At 43.2% G+C, this 18,466-nt stretch overlaps 1 protein-coding gene across 7 annotated transcripts in view; it reads right to left on the reverse strand.

Moving 5' to 3' along the window:
• The window catches only part of PAX2 (paired box 2), a 127,879-nt gene that overhangs the window by 104,850 nt on the left and 4,563 nt on the right, over positions 1 to 18,466 (reverse strand). For all 7 annotated transcript variants that reach the window (XM_078643054.1, XM_078643058.1, XM_078643059.1 and 4 more), the window contains exons 2-3: positions 17,051 to 17,219; positions 14,422 to 14,619 (exon numbers count right to left, since the gene is read on the reverse strand). In XM_078643054.1, the coding sequence (XP_078499180.1) occupies positions 14,422 to 14,619; positions 17,051 to 17,219 (367 nt within the window). The remainder of the gene's footprint in view (positions 1 to 14,421; positions 14,620 to 17,050; positions 17,220 to 18,466) is intronic.

The raw sequence follows: 18,466 nt of genomic DNA on the forward strand, positions 1-18,466 counted from the left end.
CATTTCTATAGCGCTTACTACCCCATATACTATGATCCTGGCATTGAAAGTGGTTTGCGGAAGTTCCTTCGCCTTTGCACATGTGCAAGTCATTCATAGTCAACGCCATTGTATTAGGTTTTGCTCAAGTTATTGCCTCATTTGATCAGAAGGAAAATGATGGAGGATTTTCCTGTTTAGCTACTGATACATTCAACTTCTGCCTCCACACCTCACTCTCTCGGTCCTTTCAGGTGCCAGTAATGTGCAATGGAGATGCCTAAAGATGGCGGCTAGAGTCATGGGGGAGATAAATGGCAGCCGACCCGGCTAGACTACTGGCTTAGTAGCTGCTCCTTTTATCTGAGGTGCGATTATGCTTTTTTTAGAGGGAAGCCTCCGGTGTGGAGACGCGAGTGTGCCAAGAAAAGTTTGGGGTCAACGAGTTGTAGTGAAGCTGAGCCCCCTGTGGGAGGACTGGGAAATAACACTGCTTCCTCGCCCCAAGGGATCAACTGTCTGGAATGAATAGAGCGTACAAACTCCATATCTCAAGTTTGAGGGGTGTTTGCGTTTTAAAGATAGAATAATCAACAAAATAATACACCACCAATGAACAGGTGCACACACACACACATACATATACACACACACACACAGACACACACACACACACACACACATACTCTCTCTCCCGCCAGAAACTGCTCCCAAAGTTAATGCTTTCCCCATTGAACTATGTTACTGCCAGTTTCCCAGCGACAGTGGATCTGGTTACTGCCTTATTGATTGGTTTTCATACGCACAGATGGGCCTGTGTTGGCTCTCAGATCTGAATCTACCTCTGTATGGGGGCTGATTGTTGCTGCACTGTGGATAGGATTCCGGAGGGGAGACCGCCCTGGCTACGCCATCTTTCACGGAGGGGACGTTCATAATGGAGTCAGGGGGGTGATCAAAGGAGCAGTCAGGAGGTTACCTCTGCACCATATGGATTTATGTCTTGTCAAAGTGGATGTGATTATTCCGTATAGTTTTGGTTATGGTAGAGAGTTTTTGTATCTTTATCTCTGTTTTTATGTGTTCGTCTGGCAGTTAATTTCTGTCTCAATCAAATTAGCTAAAAGGACCCGAAGGCTCCTTCATCATTGGATTTACTTGTCTTTCATATTTAGCGTTTTTTGGGGGGGCCGGTGGGGGGCAGTAACTGACCCTCTGAGAACGAAAAGTAAAAGAAAGCAATAATCAGGAAAGGCTGAGTCACTCATGTTGTCTCCTTCAGTTTGTATTTCACATCCTACTAAGTCACTGGGTCGGTGGAAAAGGGGTTATATTGTCTTGCAAATGAATGGAAAAACCAATTTATTGAGTCATTCGTTTTTCGCCCTTGAACTATTTATTGATTTAGGATTTTCATACAGTGCAACAAATCACAGATGCTGGTTGCAAGTGACTTGAACTTGCGGGGATTGCAAATGAGGTAATCCCTTACAAAACGTATAAAATGTGCCAAGGATTACCACATTTATGTCAGTATGCGACAGGCCCCTGCCTATTCAGTGTGTTCCATCACACTTCTCCATCCAAAAAAAATATAGTACCGATGGGAATGTTGCAGTCATGTTGGTGATTGAAACAGGAGGCAGGGCAGAAAGGCCCCTTTTGAATAAAAAATGTGTATAAGATGCTTGTGCCCAACCATCATTTTAAGCGAAAATGTGGCTGGTCACAGATGGAAAACTGTCTCTTTATGATGAAAAATGAGTGGAAAATGCTGCCCCCAAGAAGCATTATTCATTCATTTTTAATTAAATATTAAAACAAATAAATAAAAATAATTTACCCGCTAAAGCCCAAAAGATTATCCCTTCTGTCCAAAGCATTTCTATGGCAATTCAAGTAGGACTCAAAGTTTAAATGAAAGGTGAGAACTTAACATGGGAAGAGTGAGGTGGGTGTTGGGATGGTGATGGCAGGGCCGGCTTTAGGGCAGTGCGACTGGGGCTGCTGCACTGGGCGCTGACCTGTTGTGCGGGGAGATATACAAGATAGAGCGCTGTTTTTAGCAATATCTTATGATAGGAGAGATGACGGTCACTCTTGCAGGTGGTACGGTGAGTGTCCGAGGAGGCGGTCATGGGACAAAGGGCGTGCCAAAAGTGATTGCCGCAATGGGCGCCATCACCTCTAAAGCCTGCCCTGGGTGATGGTGATGCGTGCCACTGCCCTAGTGAGGTGCTGTTGGGGGAGGCTAGACGGGGGACACTGTGGTGGTGGGTTGCCTGTCTGTTGAGATGTGTTCTTTTGTAAGGAGATAAGAACTCAGCATGTAATTTGGTAAATACATTATTCTAATCTACTAATGACCCAAGCTATGGAAACAATCCATCAGATAAAACAAAACAAAAAAACTTGTTGCTTTGCTCATGTCAGTCTCTGCATAACAAGTTTATAGTTAATAAAAAAACAAGAAAAGGAATGGACTGCCTTTCAAATTACTGTAATCCATACGTAATCCAGCTTTATAGATCTCCCACCAGAAATGGGATCAAGCACAGACACTTTTTCTCTTCTAACAAGTATCAAAAACATGGCTGTTCTGCATGGCTGTGTCATAGGAGAAGTTAATCTGGGCAGCATGAAACTTTAGAACGTGGAAACTTTCAAGCTGATGCCGCAGTCGCTCACTAGTACTTTCTCCATGATATGACTCAGATGAACCTCTTCCGGGATTGTAAACCACAGGAATGTCACACGACATTGAATTAGAGAGGACACCTTCATCCTGGCCTTATTAGTCATGATCACCTCATGAGGAAAGGTGCTTTGTGAAAACATGATCGCTCGCCGCGACAAGGGAAATGGAGTTTTATCAGACTGCTTTTTCAGCCGCTCACTGGCTAAGTCTGTGGAAGATTGTAGGCGGGTATAGGTACTGCATTAAAAATATATATTTATTATTAATGGAGATCAGAGTTAACCTGAGCATTATGGACTTCAGTGCACCGTTCGTAAGTTTTTTCTGTGATTTATTAATTTAGAAGCCCTTTCAATTAATTAGGGCCCCTGATTTTATGGCATTTTATTTTTAAAATTTCTGTCGGAATCTATCCAAATTCTTTTTTTTTTTCATCTTATTGGTTTTATCCCAATTTTTGTGTTTTGAGAATAAATAAAATGGTATCTTGTAGATGTCCACAATTACGTAACGGATAAATGTGCAATCATACTTTGGTACCTGCTGGGTTTTAGCACATTAACCAGCCAAATATATTAAACAACACACTCACATGATAACATGTGAGTGTTACTCACATGACACTCACCAGTATAGCACAGATATATGTTAAGATATGCAGATATATAAGGAAATCTCATCCTGTTCTTTAACTAATTCTGTCAATTTGCCCAGCTACTGGACTGGAATTCGTGTATTACAGCATGGAAAGTCACTAAAAATAGGCCCAATTTTCTGTATCTGTCTGTTTTTAAAAATTAATTATTTGTGAAAATCTATAAAAATGGAAAACAGGGAGCCTTTAAGTTAATATATGCATGGCATAGACAGTGACTGACAGCACTAGGGTGTGCTCGGGAGACTTTTTCAGTTTGGTTTCTCAAAAATCTTTGCCAGTTTCCGCGTGACAAAAAGGAGAAACCTAAAAGAAAGCCAGAAGAACGTTCTTTGTCATATTACTCACATTTGGCTACCTCTGTTTGTGGACAGCACGACGTTTCGCCTCAACAGCACCCTACGGCAAAGCAGTTTTCAAGGAGGCCTACAGGTTTCTGAAATACCATATATAGAGCAATTTCCTAGAGGAAAATCTGGGCCTTGCTGCACGCTCACACTATGCATTTCTGCTGCATCGCCCGATGGTGCATTGCTAACCTTTGTGTGAAAGTGGGCCTCGCTTCATGCATGCTGTTTCCCACAGCAGACTCTGCTTCTTTTTTATTCCAGCAGACGTGTTGCAATTTTCTGCCTATGCATGCACGTTTTTAAATTACCTAGGCAATTGCGCGCTCCCCACCTGCTGAACTGCTAAGCTACCACATATCTCAGGATTGTTATTTAAACTTTTTATAGCCACGTAGCAATTTGCTCGTATGCAATACAAGCAAAACACATATATATAATACTTTCTGATATTGTCCATATAATTTTCAAATAGTGCAGTAATATATTTTTCCGTCGTACTTTTCTTAGGGCATAAAAATGACTGAAATTTGATTGGGGAAATTACTTGAGGATCTAGGAAAATGACTTTTCATCTTATTTTTTTTAATTCTTACTGGATTTTACAACCATCACACTTGCAGTAACCAATGAATAGACATTACAGTAATTGTAATGGCAGTTTCATTCTACTTTACTACTTGATCAATATGTTCGACCAGTAAATATTGTCAACAAAGTTTGGAAGACCAAAACTTGTGATTCTTATAAGCCGGCTTTTTGCAAGTGGACAAAGTCCTGGTACGAGGGCAAGGGCATTATCCTGGCAATGTTGCCTTTCGTTTTATGGTCAGAAAGCCAGATTCCAATGGATTGAGGAATTGTCTTGAAGAACCAACCCATTACCTCTTATGTGGGGCTCTGTAATCACCTGATGATGGTCGAGTGTATCGACCAGTGTCTGCCTCCCTGGGCACAAAAATGTCCTTGTGCCTGTCCTCTGGCCGATCGAAGTTGTATTGCGGTGTCATGGCACACTGACCGCACATCCAACTGGGAGCATCCAGGTATCTGTCGGAAGGGTATGCCTGAAGCGATGCAGACCTGACTCGACCCAGAAATATTAATGATAGGGTTTGTCAGCAGCCTGTTGGGCTAGTGGAAGGGAAGCGTAGTGTTGCACAACACATATGTAATGCAACTAGTGCTCTTCAGACTAAAGAGGCAATTTCCAAAGCGGCTCGATGCTGCATCATAAAATGGCTCAGGAAATGTGTTCCATGTCCAAGTAGCATAAAATGTTGGAAATAAATTACATTACGAATTCCAAAACATTCTCTGGTCCGATGACTAGCCAAATTGTGCAGTGCTATTACGAATCAATGTTATCTGTTCGTACATAATGCTTCTGAAATGGTGCCCCAATAATACGTCTTTACCTCACTTTAGATGCATCATTTGACTTGAGGTAATTGTGAGGGTGCAGGTATGATCCTGGCTGATAGAGGCCTTCTTCTATCAAATGACGTGAAGAGGGTAGATAGTGGCAAGTGTAGTGGCCACTTCTGGTCAAATGTTTGTTTTCAAGCAAGGTACAGGAGTGAAATCACAAACTAATATAGAATTGGACACCAAAGTGCCACTTGTGACAGTGGGCGCCCTTTCACAGGCCTGCTCTATAACTACAGATTTCGATAATGCCATTGGGATCAAATGAAGTAATGAAGGAGTCTGTGAAGGATGACGTAATAGCATGCAAGAAAAGTGGTCAATTTCTCTTGATCAAAATTATTGATAACCCTTGATTAAAATGGTCAGTTTTCCTACACCTCTTCAATTTCTCTCGATCAAAGTCATTGATAACCCTTGATTAAAATGGTCAGTTTTCCTACACCTCGACTAAGTTTTAAAGACAGAAAAAAATGAGCGAAGACATTGCTGATGGGAGGTGCATGGGGTACTGTCCCATTAACACTGTCCAAAATGACCTGCTCAAAATTTCTGTGTTGGTGAATCCTCATAAGCACTTCGCATTTTGAAGAAGTACCAAATTAATTTTAGTTTAAGTGGATCCAGGGAGATCATATTTTGCAGACTCCTGCCTCGGGCTAAAAGCTCACATCTTGCTCTCTTGTCATCTTACTTTCAGGTCAGATCTCTGGCTCACCTGATCATAACGAGGCAATAATGCCTATGGGAGATTTGGATGGACACTAACGTAACCTTTTAGTAAGTAAAGGGATGGCAGACTGGAGAGCTGGTAGGATCTGCAGGCCTTAAGGTGGGTGATGTCACAGCAACTTGAGTGAGTTGTGTGGTCATTAGCGACTGTCACTGCCTTTATTTTTTCAGTTTCAACTGCCTCATTTCCTTGATATTTCTGGTTTAGCCATCACCACCTACTGTCTAAAAGCTCTCATGCCGGGTCAACTGTGGTTACTGCAGGGTGCAGGCCCAAAGCAGAAGACTTCCAAGATGGTCAGAACCCAGGCTTGTGGTGGAAATTACCACCAAAGAAGCAAGAGCGAAATGGAAACATAAATGAAATAGCAGAGTGAGTGCGGACCCTCTTGAATCATCAAGAGTCCATTATCTTGTTGAGTCCTGCTGACACACACCCGCTCAACCTTCAGTCTCACGTGTACCGTGCCAAAACCTGGAAGCAATATATATCTTGTTCAATCATGGCTGGCAGTCCTATTCTCACCCTAACTACACTCTTGAGTTAGCTCTCTCTTTCAAAAAATCCATGAAGTATTCGATAGCAAAGAGCGGGGGGGACGGTGGGTTATTTGAATACATTATTTAGGTTCTAGGTGATATCAGAGCTCATTGTTAAACAGAAGCAGAGGCATTCATGCATTACTCGTGGCAGCACAAGTCACAAAGCCACCTATATTCTGAGCAAGTAGATTCTAGACCGCCTGCATCATTATATCCTGCTGATGTTACATATATGCTTGTATGGGCCCACTGTTCCTTACCTTGGAAATATCCATACCCACTGTAATTGGGGCACCATTAACCCCCTCTCATTGGCTAAACCTATTTTCATTAGCAGGGGACACCTTAGCCTGCAGTATGTTTAGGACGGATAAGGAGTTGTTCCCTTCCCTTACAGAACTAGGGAATGTTGTGCTTTCACTGCGATATACAGCTCAAGCGCCGACAAACTTCTGCAGATGAATGATGAACATCACCGAACAGATCAGGACTAGCCACCTAAAACTCAACACATACAAGACCCAAGGGCTGATCTTTGGAAACACCTCCCCGTGGAATGACACCTGGTGGCCCACCCAAACCAGGACCCACACCAACAGCGACTGACCATGTCTGCAACCTCAGCATCATTCTGGATAGCAAGCTCACCATGAAAAAACGAATCAACGTATTCTCATCTGCCTGTTTGCTCACCCTCTGCATGCTCTGCAAGATTTTCAGATGGCTTCCATCGACACCAGACACACCACACAGTCCGTGCGCACCAGCCAACGGGACTACTGCAATGCACTCTATGCAGGAATCACCTCACACTTCCTCAAGGGACTGCAGACGTTACAGAACGCAGCAGCCAGACTCATCCTAGACCTCCCCAGGTGGTCCCACATCACCCCCCACTTCAGGAAGCTCCACTGGCTTCCCATTCAGAAGAGAAGCCAGTTCAAGATAGTGACCCACCCTTCAAAACTCTCTACAACCAGGGACCAGCACACATCAACCAACAGCTGAACTTCCACCATCCCTCCAGACACCAGCGCTTCTCTTCCCTTTGCCTTGCCCACACCCTCTGCCTCCACCGCGGCAACAGTGGAGGACGCTACTTTTAATACCTCGAGGTGAAAGCCTAGAACAGCCTCCCTCTTCACCTACCAACCTCATCCTCTCCACAGAAATTCAGAAAAAAAATCATGACCTGGATGTTCGACTAAGCCTCGGCAGCAGCACACTCAGCGCCTGGATACCCTCACGGATGATTAGCTGCGCTTTACAATTCCAGACTGATTAATTGATCACGTTCTCCACACTTCCAGTTTTCCCGGCTCTTGCAGTACCAACTGTACATTCGCGGTTGAAAGATGATCATCTAGCACTACTGGTAGGTAACAAACCACCTTTTCTATTCATTTTTAGTAAAACTCTTCAATTTCTATCATCGACATTATACACATACGGTAACATGAGCTTTCGTATGCATCTCTCAAGCATGTGAAGGAAGCTGCTCAGCAATGGACACCGCGATCCACTGCTGTTTCTCCCCTCGGCTTCAGATTAACAAGAGGGGGTATCAACATTTCTTAAAGAAAGTTTAGTTCAGATTCTGGTCCTTCTTCACTTTCTGTCCAATCACCAATGCAGGGCTACTTTCTGGCATTGCAATAGTGTGATTTCACCTGCACCGAGAGTTGAACTAAGATGCACGCTCCCTACCTTTTTGCCATAATCTTTCAACAGCCGTTAAGAGGTAGCGACATCTGCGCAACATTAACATGGGTTTCATCTTAACATTCCAAATGTCCAATGCGGACGCCGCTGCCGCATTCCCTTCACTTGGGAGCAAGACTCTTGAACACTGAACCAACCAGTAAGCACATTGAGTGTGTGACATAAAGTTATCTCATGATCTCTTTACACATTTCTCCCATATCATAAAACAGGGACCCTAGCCTACGCCAAGATGTGCCAACGACATCCACGCTGGTAAAACGTGTGACTACACCACTGGCACCAAACAGTGACATGGAGTTATCTCATGATCTCTTTACACATTTGACACATCTCATTGAACTGGGTCCCAGGCCTAGGCCAAGACGTGCCAGCCCCATCTATGCTGGTTAAACTTGCCCACTACATCCCTGGCACCAAACAGAGCAAACATTTACTCTTAGAATTCTGGGGATTCTGCAAGTGTGCAACTGAAGGGAAGCCAACTGCGGAAGCTCCCACTGACAGAGTCAATTATCATTTTAGTAAAAAGGGAACAGAGCCATGTATATTCATTGGCACCCAAAAATGTATGGACAGGTTGATCCTTGAGGATTGCGTCAATGCATAAACATAGCAGAAAGGCTAAATGTAACTTTAAAAATACATTCTGACATTTGTTAACACAAATGATCAAGTGGTTGTGAGCCGCTGTGATAGTAATACGGCAGGATTTCCGCTTTAATCTGATATGAAGTTAAGACTGCGAAAATGCACTGTGGAAATCTAGGGGCATATTATCAAGAATGTCGTTAAAATTATCACAGCTTTAGCGGCGGGACACTGACGCTAAAGAGGCGATAATGGGCTTGATAATATGACCTTGTGAATTCACATAGAAGCCCATGTTCTGGTGTGAACATGGGCTTCTATGGGAATTTACAAGGGCAAATTATCAAGCCCATTATCGCCGCTTTAGCTGCAGTTTCCCGCCGCTAGAGCGGCGATCATTTTAAACACCGTTCTTGATAATATGCCCCCTAATTCCTCCACGGAATTAACAATATCGTAGACATTGAAATTAAGAAAAAATATCATGAAAAGCTGTTCTGTTCTCTGTTTCTGTAAACTGCGCTCTCACTGAAGTCCTAATTCTCATCTACCTTAATCTGAGGAAGTCCTATATCTTTCTCTAAATGCTGTACTAGAATACCATAAACAACATGACAAATACACCAATATTGCAGTGGTGACCAGGCATTATGAATTTATGTGATGCATCATATTCAGTTTTAGAGCTGGTAATCTGTTACCGATTGTTCTTGTAACAATGTCAGATTTTTTTAAAGGTTCAAAGCCTAGACCTCATTTCAATGAATCATTGATGGTTTTGCACCACATACTACATTATACACCGGGTTTGACTGCAAATCTGGGGTTCCAAACCCCAATAATTGGATATTAAAGGTCAACCCAGGTGACCACAGTTGCCACCAGTCTACATCAACAGGAGCTGCGGTTCCACTATGACGGAACATAGGCTTAAATCGCTAAAAGAAACCTGATGACATTGAACCTATGCAATTCACCTGACACCTAAAGAAAGTGTCCGAGGAACGTGCTTCTGTGGAAGGGAAGGCGGCCATGCTGCAAAAGTTTGAATTGCTTAGTGTGGGCATTTGATAAACTAGGAATTTTGAATGATCAATCACTTAAAAAAAGTTGGCATTATCTTGGCATCAAAAAGTCAACCGGATTTTTGCACGTCTAAAAATCCTATCATATTACACATGGTTGGTCAACTTTCACATTTTCGTCTCTCTATGTAAAAGCAAAACTGGCTTTTAACAATCGACAATATTTGTGCTTGAATAGGGAATTCTCTATACACATAATGAACGTAATCAGATCACCTCACAGAATATCACTTATGTTTAATTTAATTATGTGGATTGCTTCACTGATACCATCCACTTCCCAAGTCTATATACTCATCATGAAAATATAAACATTCAATTATTTATTTAATTACACATAAGGTACATATAAGATTGGAGAATATATGTAGATGTTCACGTTTTTAATTTATTAAATAAAAAGTATTTGTTGGTTTTGCTTATTTTTCGCCCAATTGATTCAAAGTAAATTTACCAGCCACGGCCCGTGGAGGGAGTTTCAGTGGGGCGGAGAGGCGGGGCGGGGGAGGGGCAGGGTGGGGGTTGCTAAAAACTGGAGTATGGATAATTGAAGGTAAGTAAACAATTTAATAAATAAAACGAATTTCGTAGCGCGCCCTGCATCGCAAAATGCGATGCCGGGCTTCCCTTGCCCTGGCCACTGTCCAATATAAAAATACTTATCCCTAGCTAGATAGATAGATAGATAGATAGATAGATAGATAGATAGATAGATAGATAGATAGATAGATAGATAGATAGATAGATAGATAGATAGATAGATAGATAATGCAAGCCTATTTTAGAATCATAATCCACTATTAACCTTTCAACCTTGCAAAAAGCTCACCTATCACCAAAAAGTCTAAATAACAACAAAACGGCACATTCTAATGGATGCCGCGGGTTAATCAAAGTAGAATAATGCCCTTAATTGAATATCAATGAATTCCTATACTCTGCTCCCCTTATGGCTCCCTGTGAAGAGCTTGGCTGAGGCACACCTGCTGATAAATGATTCTAATTACTGCAGGTCCATTTTAAAAAGATGCGTAATGCCTTAGTGCTAAATTTCATCACGTCTGTTGCCAGTTAATTTAGAACGTTGGCTGCAGCTTTCTTTGCGGTTTGGATCCACGATGAAGTGCTTCAAAGTAAATCCCTGTGTGTTTTAGGCGCCACAGCAAAAATCTGCACACAAATGATGATCAAACTCTAGTGGTTTGAGTTTGTGTGCTGAGAATTGTTTGTGCTGTAGATAAGTAGCCCTAGATTTGGTGCCTGTTGCAGAGATAGTATACATACAGAGAAAAGACGTCAGAACTTGACTATTATAAGTTATCTCAGTCAAGTTCTGATGTCACAATGCTTGCTGCCACAGCCAGCAGCGGAGGTGACTGACAGTCAGATCACGAAGCATAATTGTAGCAGCTGTTTAAAGCAACAAAAACAAAACCTTTCTTTTCATTCTTCTGCTCTATTTTAATAGCTTACAATGACAAGCAGAGAGAATATGTTTCTTTTGTTACACTCTCTCAAATAGAGAAAATCTAGAATCTTCCCGCATGTTTGGCACATTCCGAGCAACAGCAGCTTTTTTTTTTTAACTGACTTGCATTGAACTGTTTCTAACATCTGTTTGCCACAAATATCTAACAGGCTTTTGAAGTGTTTAATTTTCCGCTAGAGGTTCTAGTTTTATTCGTCATGCTTGCAAACATGGTTACTCTTTCATATGAAAGAGCTATGTGGCAAGGTTTTAGTGTTTTTTTGGAAAAAGTGATTGTGTGACCATGTATGATTCCCCGCTCCCAGAGATGGCTGCCTCTGTATTGGGTTCTACCCCCAGGAAGACCCTCTTCCAACCCACCCCCCTCCCCAATCTCCCATAGCCTGTGGATGACAGACATTTTTCCTCAGAGGGTCCTTCATACATGCCAACATTTTAGAAGGGAAAAGTGGAAGATTTTAAAAAACATAAGCAGGAATATGTATTTTCTCCATTGACTTGTATTGAAGGAGAGGTAATTTTAGGTGGGATACAGCCAAAATAAAGCAATTGTCTGCTGCATGGGGAGGGGAGGTAGAGTCTCCGAGGGCGGCCCTGTCACCTCAGGGGCAATCTTCATACCTGGTGCTCCTGCACCAGCCATGGGGCCTTGTCTCCTCAGACTGGCATACTAAATCCCCTGCCCCCTCCCTGCTCCCTCGCAAACCCACTGGAGATGGGCGTGCCCGTCTCCCCAGGGAGCCCTGCCCCTTCAGATGGACATCTCACATCACCTCAATGGGTGCTTTTTTTGCTCAAGGGGGCACGTGTCACTTCCCAAGAGGCGGTGTGGCTTCTGCAGGCAAAGTGCCTTGCCTGTCTTTAGCAGGATTGCCTGTCTCTTCAAGCGAACTCTGTCTTCATAGAGGGCCCCGGGTTTGCTGGTTCTGCCTCTCTGCCAAGTACTAGTTCCGGGGTGTGGGGGTCGGGGCCCTCAGAGGCTATTATTGCCTTTTTAGAGTGCGCCCCCAAGCGGTCGAGTGTCCTTATCCCTCATGCGCCGCCTACCAAGGCCCATCTCGCCAGCGCGCTCTCCTCTGCTGCTCCATCCTCCTCCAAGCGCCTAGAGGCCCGCTTCCTGAATATACGAGCGCCTCGCCGAGGCACCTGCGCTGGCTCTGGGGCAGGTGTATAATGAGCCCATCAGTGTTATGTTGCCCTACTCATAACTTAATAAGCGGTTTCGCGGCGACGACGACACACACCGGGGTGATTTCCTGCGGTGGCTGCAGTATTTCACAGCGCGCCCCGTCTGGGGGACGCGCGGCGGCGGCCAAGGTACATTCGGGCAGATAATTGCACCTGCTGCTTCCAGCATGGCTTGGGAGCAGGCCATGGCCGCTCAGACATGGAGAGCGTGCGCGGGCACAGCCAGCGCCTCGACCAGCCACGCGCGTCTTCGTGGCACACCCGCAGCCAGGCGGGGAAGGGATTGCATGTATAAGGACGCTTCAAGTGGCACAAACGCTGCTCGGTGAGGAAGAGGGGTTAATTTATAGGGACACCTTAAGAGTTTACAATAGTATGCAATGATGGATGGATGGATGGATGGATGGATGGATGAATGGATGGATGGATGGATGGATGGATGAGTGGGTGGGTGGGTGGATGGATGGATGGATGGATGGATGGACTAGGTAGATAGATAGATAGATAGATAGATAGATAGATAGATAGATAGATAGATAGATAGATAGATAGATAGATAGATAGATAGATAGATAGATAGATAGATAGATAGATAGATAGATAGATAGATAGATAGATAGATAGATAGATAGATAGATAGAGTTTCCCTTCATATTGTGTGTGTGTGGTGCGGGGGCTAGAAAGGGTCTTTTCATCAGTGAGTGTCTCTGTGTGTCTTGTGTTATTCATGTTGGTGGTATGCCTGTTCCTCTTTTGGTCGCATGCTGTGTGCCTGCCATTGTGTGCGCATAGATGCGATGCGTCTGGGCGCTGGGCCGAACTCTAGCTGCTGCATCTCACTTTGCTACACAAGCTGTAAATATTTAACTAGTCACTGTACAGGTTTACAAAAAAAAAGGAAAATTACTTATGACTAACCGGCAGGAACTGAAACTTCTTTGTGGAGGAAAAACAATTTAGGAGCAGTTTGTTCCAAATGCCTCAATTTTGGGACACGCTGTTTGTTATTCAGCTGCCAGGAATATTACCAAACAGAGGTGCACTTGTCGTATGCATGGAACAAAGGAAAGGCGAAAGTTGAACTTTTCCATCTAAAAAAATCAAGGATAGTTTCGAAGTCTTTTATGTTTTATGTGTAGCCCTCTACGTTTTTATCTGTTAACGTACATTTAAAATAAATAAATAAAAGAACGACTTTCGTGTGAATATAGAGAATTTTCCCTTTTAAAATAAACTAAATTCGGACACTGATTCAGAGATCTCTAAATGAATCCCAAAGTACAAAAGTGACACTTTTTGACCTGACCAGACCTGCATTTGGATCAATTTGAGCATGTATGTAAAAGGCACCGCTGGAAGACACTGGAACAACAAACATCACGTGCCAGAGAGCGCTACGCGCTGCGTGATATATGCACCAGGCACTATCCAGCGTAATGCGAAATAACTCAGCAATTAAACGTCTTATTTCCATGCAAATATTCATGCAAGCAACATTTACCAATGGTCCACGACCCTGCACAAAGCACGAGTCACAAAAGGGCACCTTTTAAACCAATCAGGGTTTCCCTCTGCCACTCTATATATCCTATAGGTAGAAAGAACTACATAACACATCTCCAAATTACGCCATGTGTACAAATAGACAAATAGTATGTATCTCGGCTATGAGTTATAATAAAAAATCTCTCAAATACTTTCATATTTTTCCCAGCTAAACTGCCACAATGGATGCAGTCGAACAGCGTTCCAGCATAGATTTCGCACAGGCATTCTATCTATCTATCTATCTATCTATCTATCTATCTATCTATCTATCTATCTATCTATCTATCTATCTATCTATCTATCATTATTGCCTTGCGGATCAATGGGTATTTTAGCTACAAAAGGAAGGGTCGGCCACCACACGGGATGCCAGGGCGCCACGCACTGCCAGTAGAGGTGGGTGGGCACGGCGTTACCTGTTTATGGAGGACACGCTGGGCACCGTGTCGTTGTCGCAGATGCCCTCTGCCAGCAGCCGGTCCCGGATCTCCCAGGCGAACATGGTGGGGTTCTGCCTCTTGTACTCGGCGATCTTGTCCACCACTTTGGGGGTGGCCACTTTGGGCTTGGAGCCCCCGATCACCCCGGGCTTGATGCTGCCCGTCTCGTAGTACCTGTCAGGCCCAATAGGAGAAATGAATGAATGATTAATGAAGAGCCCACGCGTGGGTTCATGATCTGTGGAGCCCCTGGCATTTGGAAATCTTATTTTTTACGTCGATTAGTTGTCAGAACACAAAGTAGGGACTCTGGACAAAAAAAAATAAAAAAATTCTTAGAACCAATTTTATAGCTCATCTAAAGAAAACCCCTCCAGGCACCAAAACATACTCCCCACAGAGTAATGCAAGTCAACAATTCTTGTTTGGTGGCCACTGCACCCCTGGAACACCACATTCCCAAAAAGGCACAATCCTCATGATTATGATTTATTTATTGTATCTAGTGCTTCTCCACCCATCTAATGGTTGTTAGTGCGCTTTACGTTTTAACAACCATAGAAAATGGGTTTTCTTATATAATAAATATTTAACTTGCATACAAATGGGAGTGATTTAGTAGGAGAGAGTGACAATTGTTCGTAGGGATCATTTGAAGATAGGGAGGTGCGTCATTTCCTGTGGAAAACGCGGAAGAGACTTTTTACAGTTGAATGGAAGGGGTGAAGGTGAGGGGTGTCATAGAAAGCTTTATAGCATGTACACATTTTGTTTGAGCGTGCCATTGAAGTAACACGTGTGCAATGCACTCTATACTATTTTCAGCTCATGCAATAAAATATGCTCTTGAATTAATACATGGAAAATATTTCAGTACATAGACGTTTGACACGTGCATTGCGACTGGGCTAATTTCAATAATATACGTGTGTTCCAGTTGTGAAATGACATATAAAATTGATATTCTATTTATCACACCAAGCCACACAGTGCTTTATTAGATCGCTCTCTGTATTATATCAGAACACAATTGATAACGTGTTTTTAAATATCTGACCCTTTTCCAACTCTTTGTTTTGATTTTGTTTTGCGAAGTAAGCATAGATATTCAAGCGCCTATCATATAACGTTTCGAGGCACAAAGAGTCTCACAATAATGCTTTTCACCACTTTTATTGTGACACTTTATTATCGCCAGGACATTATTAATAATTCAAGGACAGGCGAATGCATACTACCCTTACTAATCATATGTATTTAAAAAGCAAATGCAGATTAATTTTGGTAAATGCGAGTTCCACCAAATTCAAATGCCTATGCAGCGCCAAATGAGTGTGGGCGATTAAAGGAGGCACTAGGAAAGGGGGGCAGGAGCAGAGGAAACTGCCCTGTAGCATTTCTGCTTGCATAATTTGACTCAAAAGATCATACTCCTTTTATTATTTACATTTTTCTCCAGCCACATACATTTAAATATATATTTTGTGAGGGACTTCTTAATCCTCTAGTGTGGTTTCCTGATTTTTTTTACTTGTTTTTTAATTAAAACCGCCTCCACTGTATCAGGGGTTTCCTGATTAGTGCTGGAAAATCAGATTTAATGGCGCTGAAAAAATTTAGATTAATCGTGCTGGAGCAGTGTTTTAATCGAACGCCCTCTTTGTTTATAGCATCCAGGGTAAGCTGGCACCCTCATTGGTAGGCGTGCCTACCCCTTTCTTTGAAGTGTTTTTTTTTGTACAGCAGCGCATTGAGGCGGCGCAGGCGCTATACACGTGACCTATGACATAACACGCGGTAAAGCTTCTCAAAAGCACTTCAGGGGTTAAATGTTACATTTAAATGAGGACCCTAGACACACACATTCTCTCTTCCATCCTACAAAGGAGCCCCAGCGCCTGTCATACAACGTTTCGAGGCTTCGAGGCACAAAAGGGTCTCACAACAATGCTTTTCGACGCTTTTAGTGCAACAATTTAATATGGCCAGGTTGTTTTTAATATTTTAAGAACAGGAAAATACATGGGATCGTTACATTGTTATCTTTTTTTATTTAGCTGGGACTAAGGGGGTGAGAATGTGATTTCGGACAATATATGAAAACACTTCCCACTGCCCCCCTCCATTAACTTGAATATGAAATGGTTATTCAGCAGTCTTTGGAAATTCCAGGAGGCAGAACAAGGATGTGGGGTGTTTGGCTTCACGAATTTCAAGAATGCTTTCTTCATTTTCTTAATCACCAATTGTCTTGAAAGAACTTGGCAATTCAAATCACAGCTGTACTAAAATGCAAGGCAATTAGATAGCCCCCTCCCAAAATATCAGATATACAAATACATTGTATTTTTTTCCGTTTGATGCATTTCTTAGCTGCAAAGGACACTTTGTTAACAGAAAGCATCTCCAAATGGGCCCTCCATAGCAATACATATTATTATTTTTTTTTAATCGTGGTATATTCCAAACGCAGCCTTCCCCCCTGCTGGTGGACCGGCCTGGCGGACGGGTGAAAGGTCATTGCATGGGAATTCCAATATCTTATAGTATGGGATGGATGCCACCGGAGGGCCCCTCCCCGTGCCCCGCCCCCGCCGGTCCTTACCTGCCCAGGATCTTGCTGACACAACCATGGCTGACCCTCAGCTGCCGCGAGATGTCACAGGGCCGCACCCCCTGGTGCGCCAGCTCCACTATCCTCTGCCGCACCACGTCCGGGAGGGGCCGCCCGTTCACGAACACCCCTCCGAGCTGGTTCACTCCCCCGTGGCCTGCTGGGGAGAGGGAAGGGGGGGGGGCGGCGGAGACACCGGGGGAAGGGGTGTTTAGTCGAAGACGGAGAGAGCGAGGCGCTTTAGCAAATGTGGGGGGGGACGCAGGCGGGAGGGATGCGCACCGTGGACAAAGGAGAGGAGGGAGGGAGGGAGGGAAGGAAAGAAAGAAAGAAAGAAAGAAAGAAAGAAAGAAAGAAAGAAAGAAAGAAAGAAAGAAAGAAAGAAAGAAAGAAAAAGAAAGAAATACATTGATGTATAGATTATAAGAGAGAAAACCAAAAGTCAGTGCGCCCTGAGAGAGAATGGCTGTGTACCCCTCTCACTGTGTCCATGAGTGTTTGCTGACTGTGCCAGGGACCGAGAAACGTTGCGCTTCGATTACTGCGCACTCTTCTAACCCACAAACATGGCTTATTTACAAGGGCATCTGCCCGGCCTCACCGCTTTTTGGGGTTCCAAGGAAAAGATGTATCTTTTTATTTTTCACTTTCGTTGGGTTTCTTTTATCTGCGGTCTCTTGAGCGCACATTATCGATACCAATGTGAACACGGGCCTGTACACTGTGTAATGTGCACTCCCATACCATAAACGTATAGCGGTCTCGCTGAACCCATAATGTATGTAATGTGTGTGCCTGCGTGTTTTCAGGTAGAGATGAAGAGGCCTCTGTTTGCATAGTCGCTATATGATGTACATAGGTCCACTGATGTGAGCACACACGTGCGCGCGCACCCCCCACCCAAAGACGCATCTGCAGTAAAATGTATATAAAGACAACTTTGAAGAGATCGCTAGTTCGTTATTCCAATCTATATTAGTGAGTTCTTTATAATGTATATGTCTCCTTACAAAGAGCTGAAAAATTCAGTCAAACACTATTGAATAAAGAAATATAGATTATACCTATATACATTATGTGTGTGTGCGTGCATATGTGAGTGTGTAAGAGTATAGCATATACCTGACACTGAACTGTGGTGAGTGCTTCCATACATAATCTTTAGAAGATACTATACAATTAGAATTGCATATAAATTAATGTATGTGGTCACCTTAACATACATATGTATATCTGCTTACAAGCATTTATGTTCACATAAATCCACTGTATGTGAAGCTGGGTCCTCGAGGATTGTGAGTCACTTTGCCTATTTACAATAAAATATGCAGGAAAAAGGGATCTATCTATCTATCTATCTATCTATCTATCTATCTATCTATCTATCTATCTATCTATCTATCTATC

Source organism: Lissotriton helveticus, chromosome 5_1, assembly GCF_964261635.1.
Source record: "Lissotriton helveticus chromosome 5_1, aLisHel1.1, whole genome shotgun sequence".
Taxonomy (NCBI): Eukaryota; Metazoa; Chordata; class Amphibia; order Caudata; family Salamandridae; genus Lissotriton; species Lissotriton helveticus.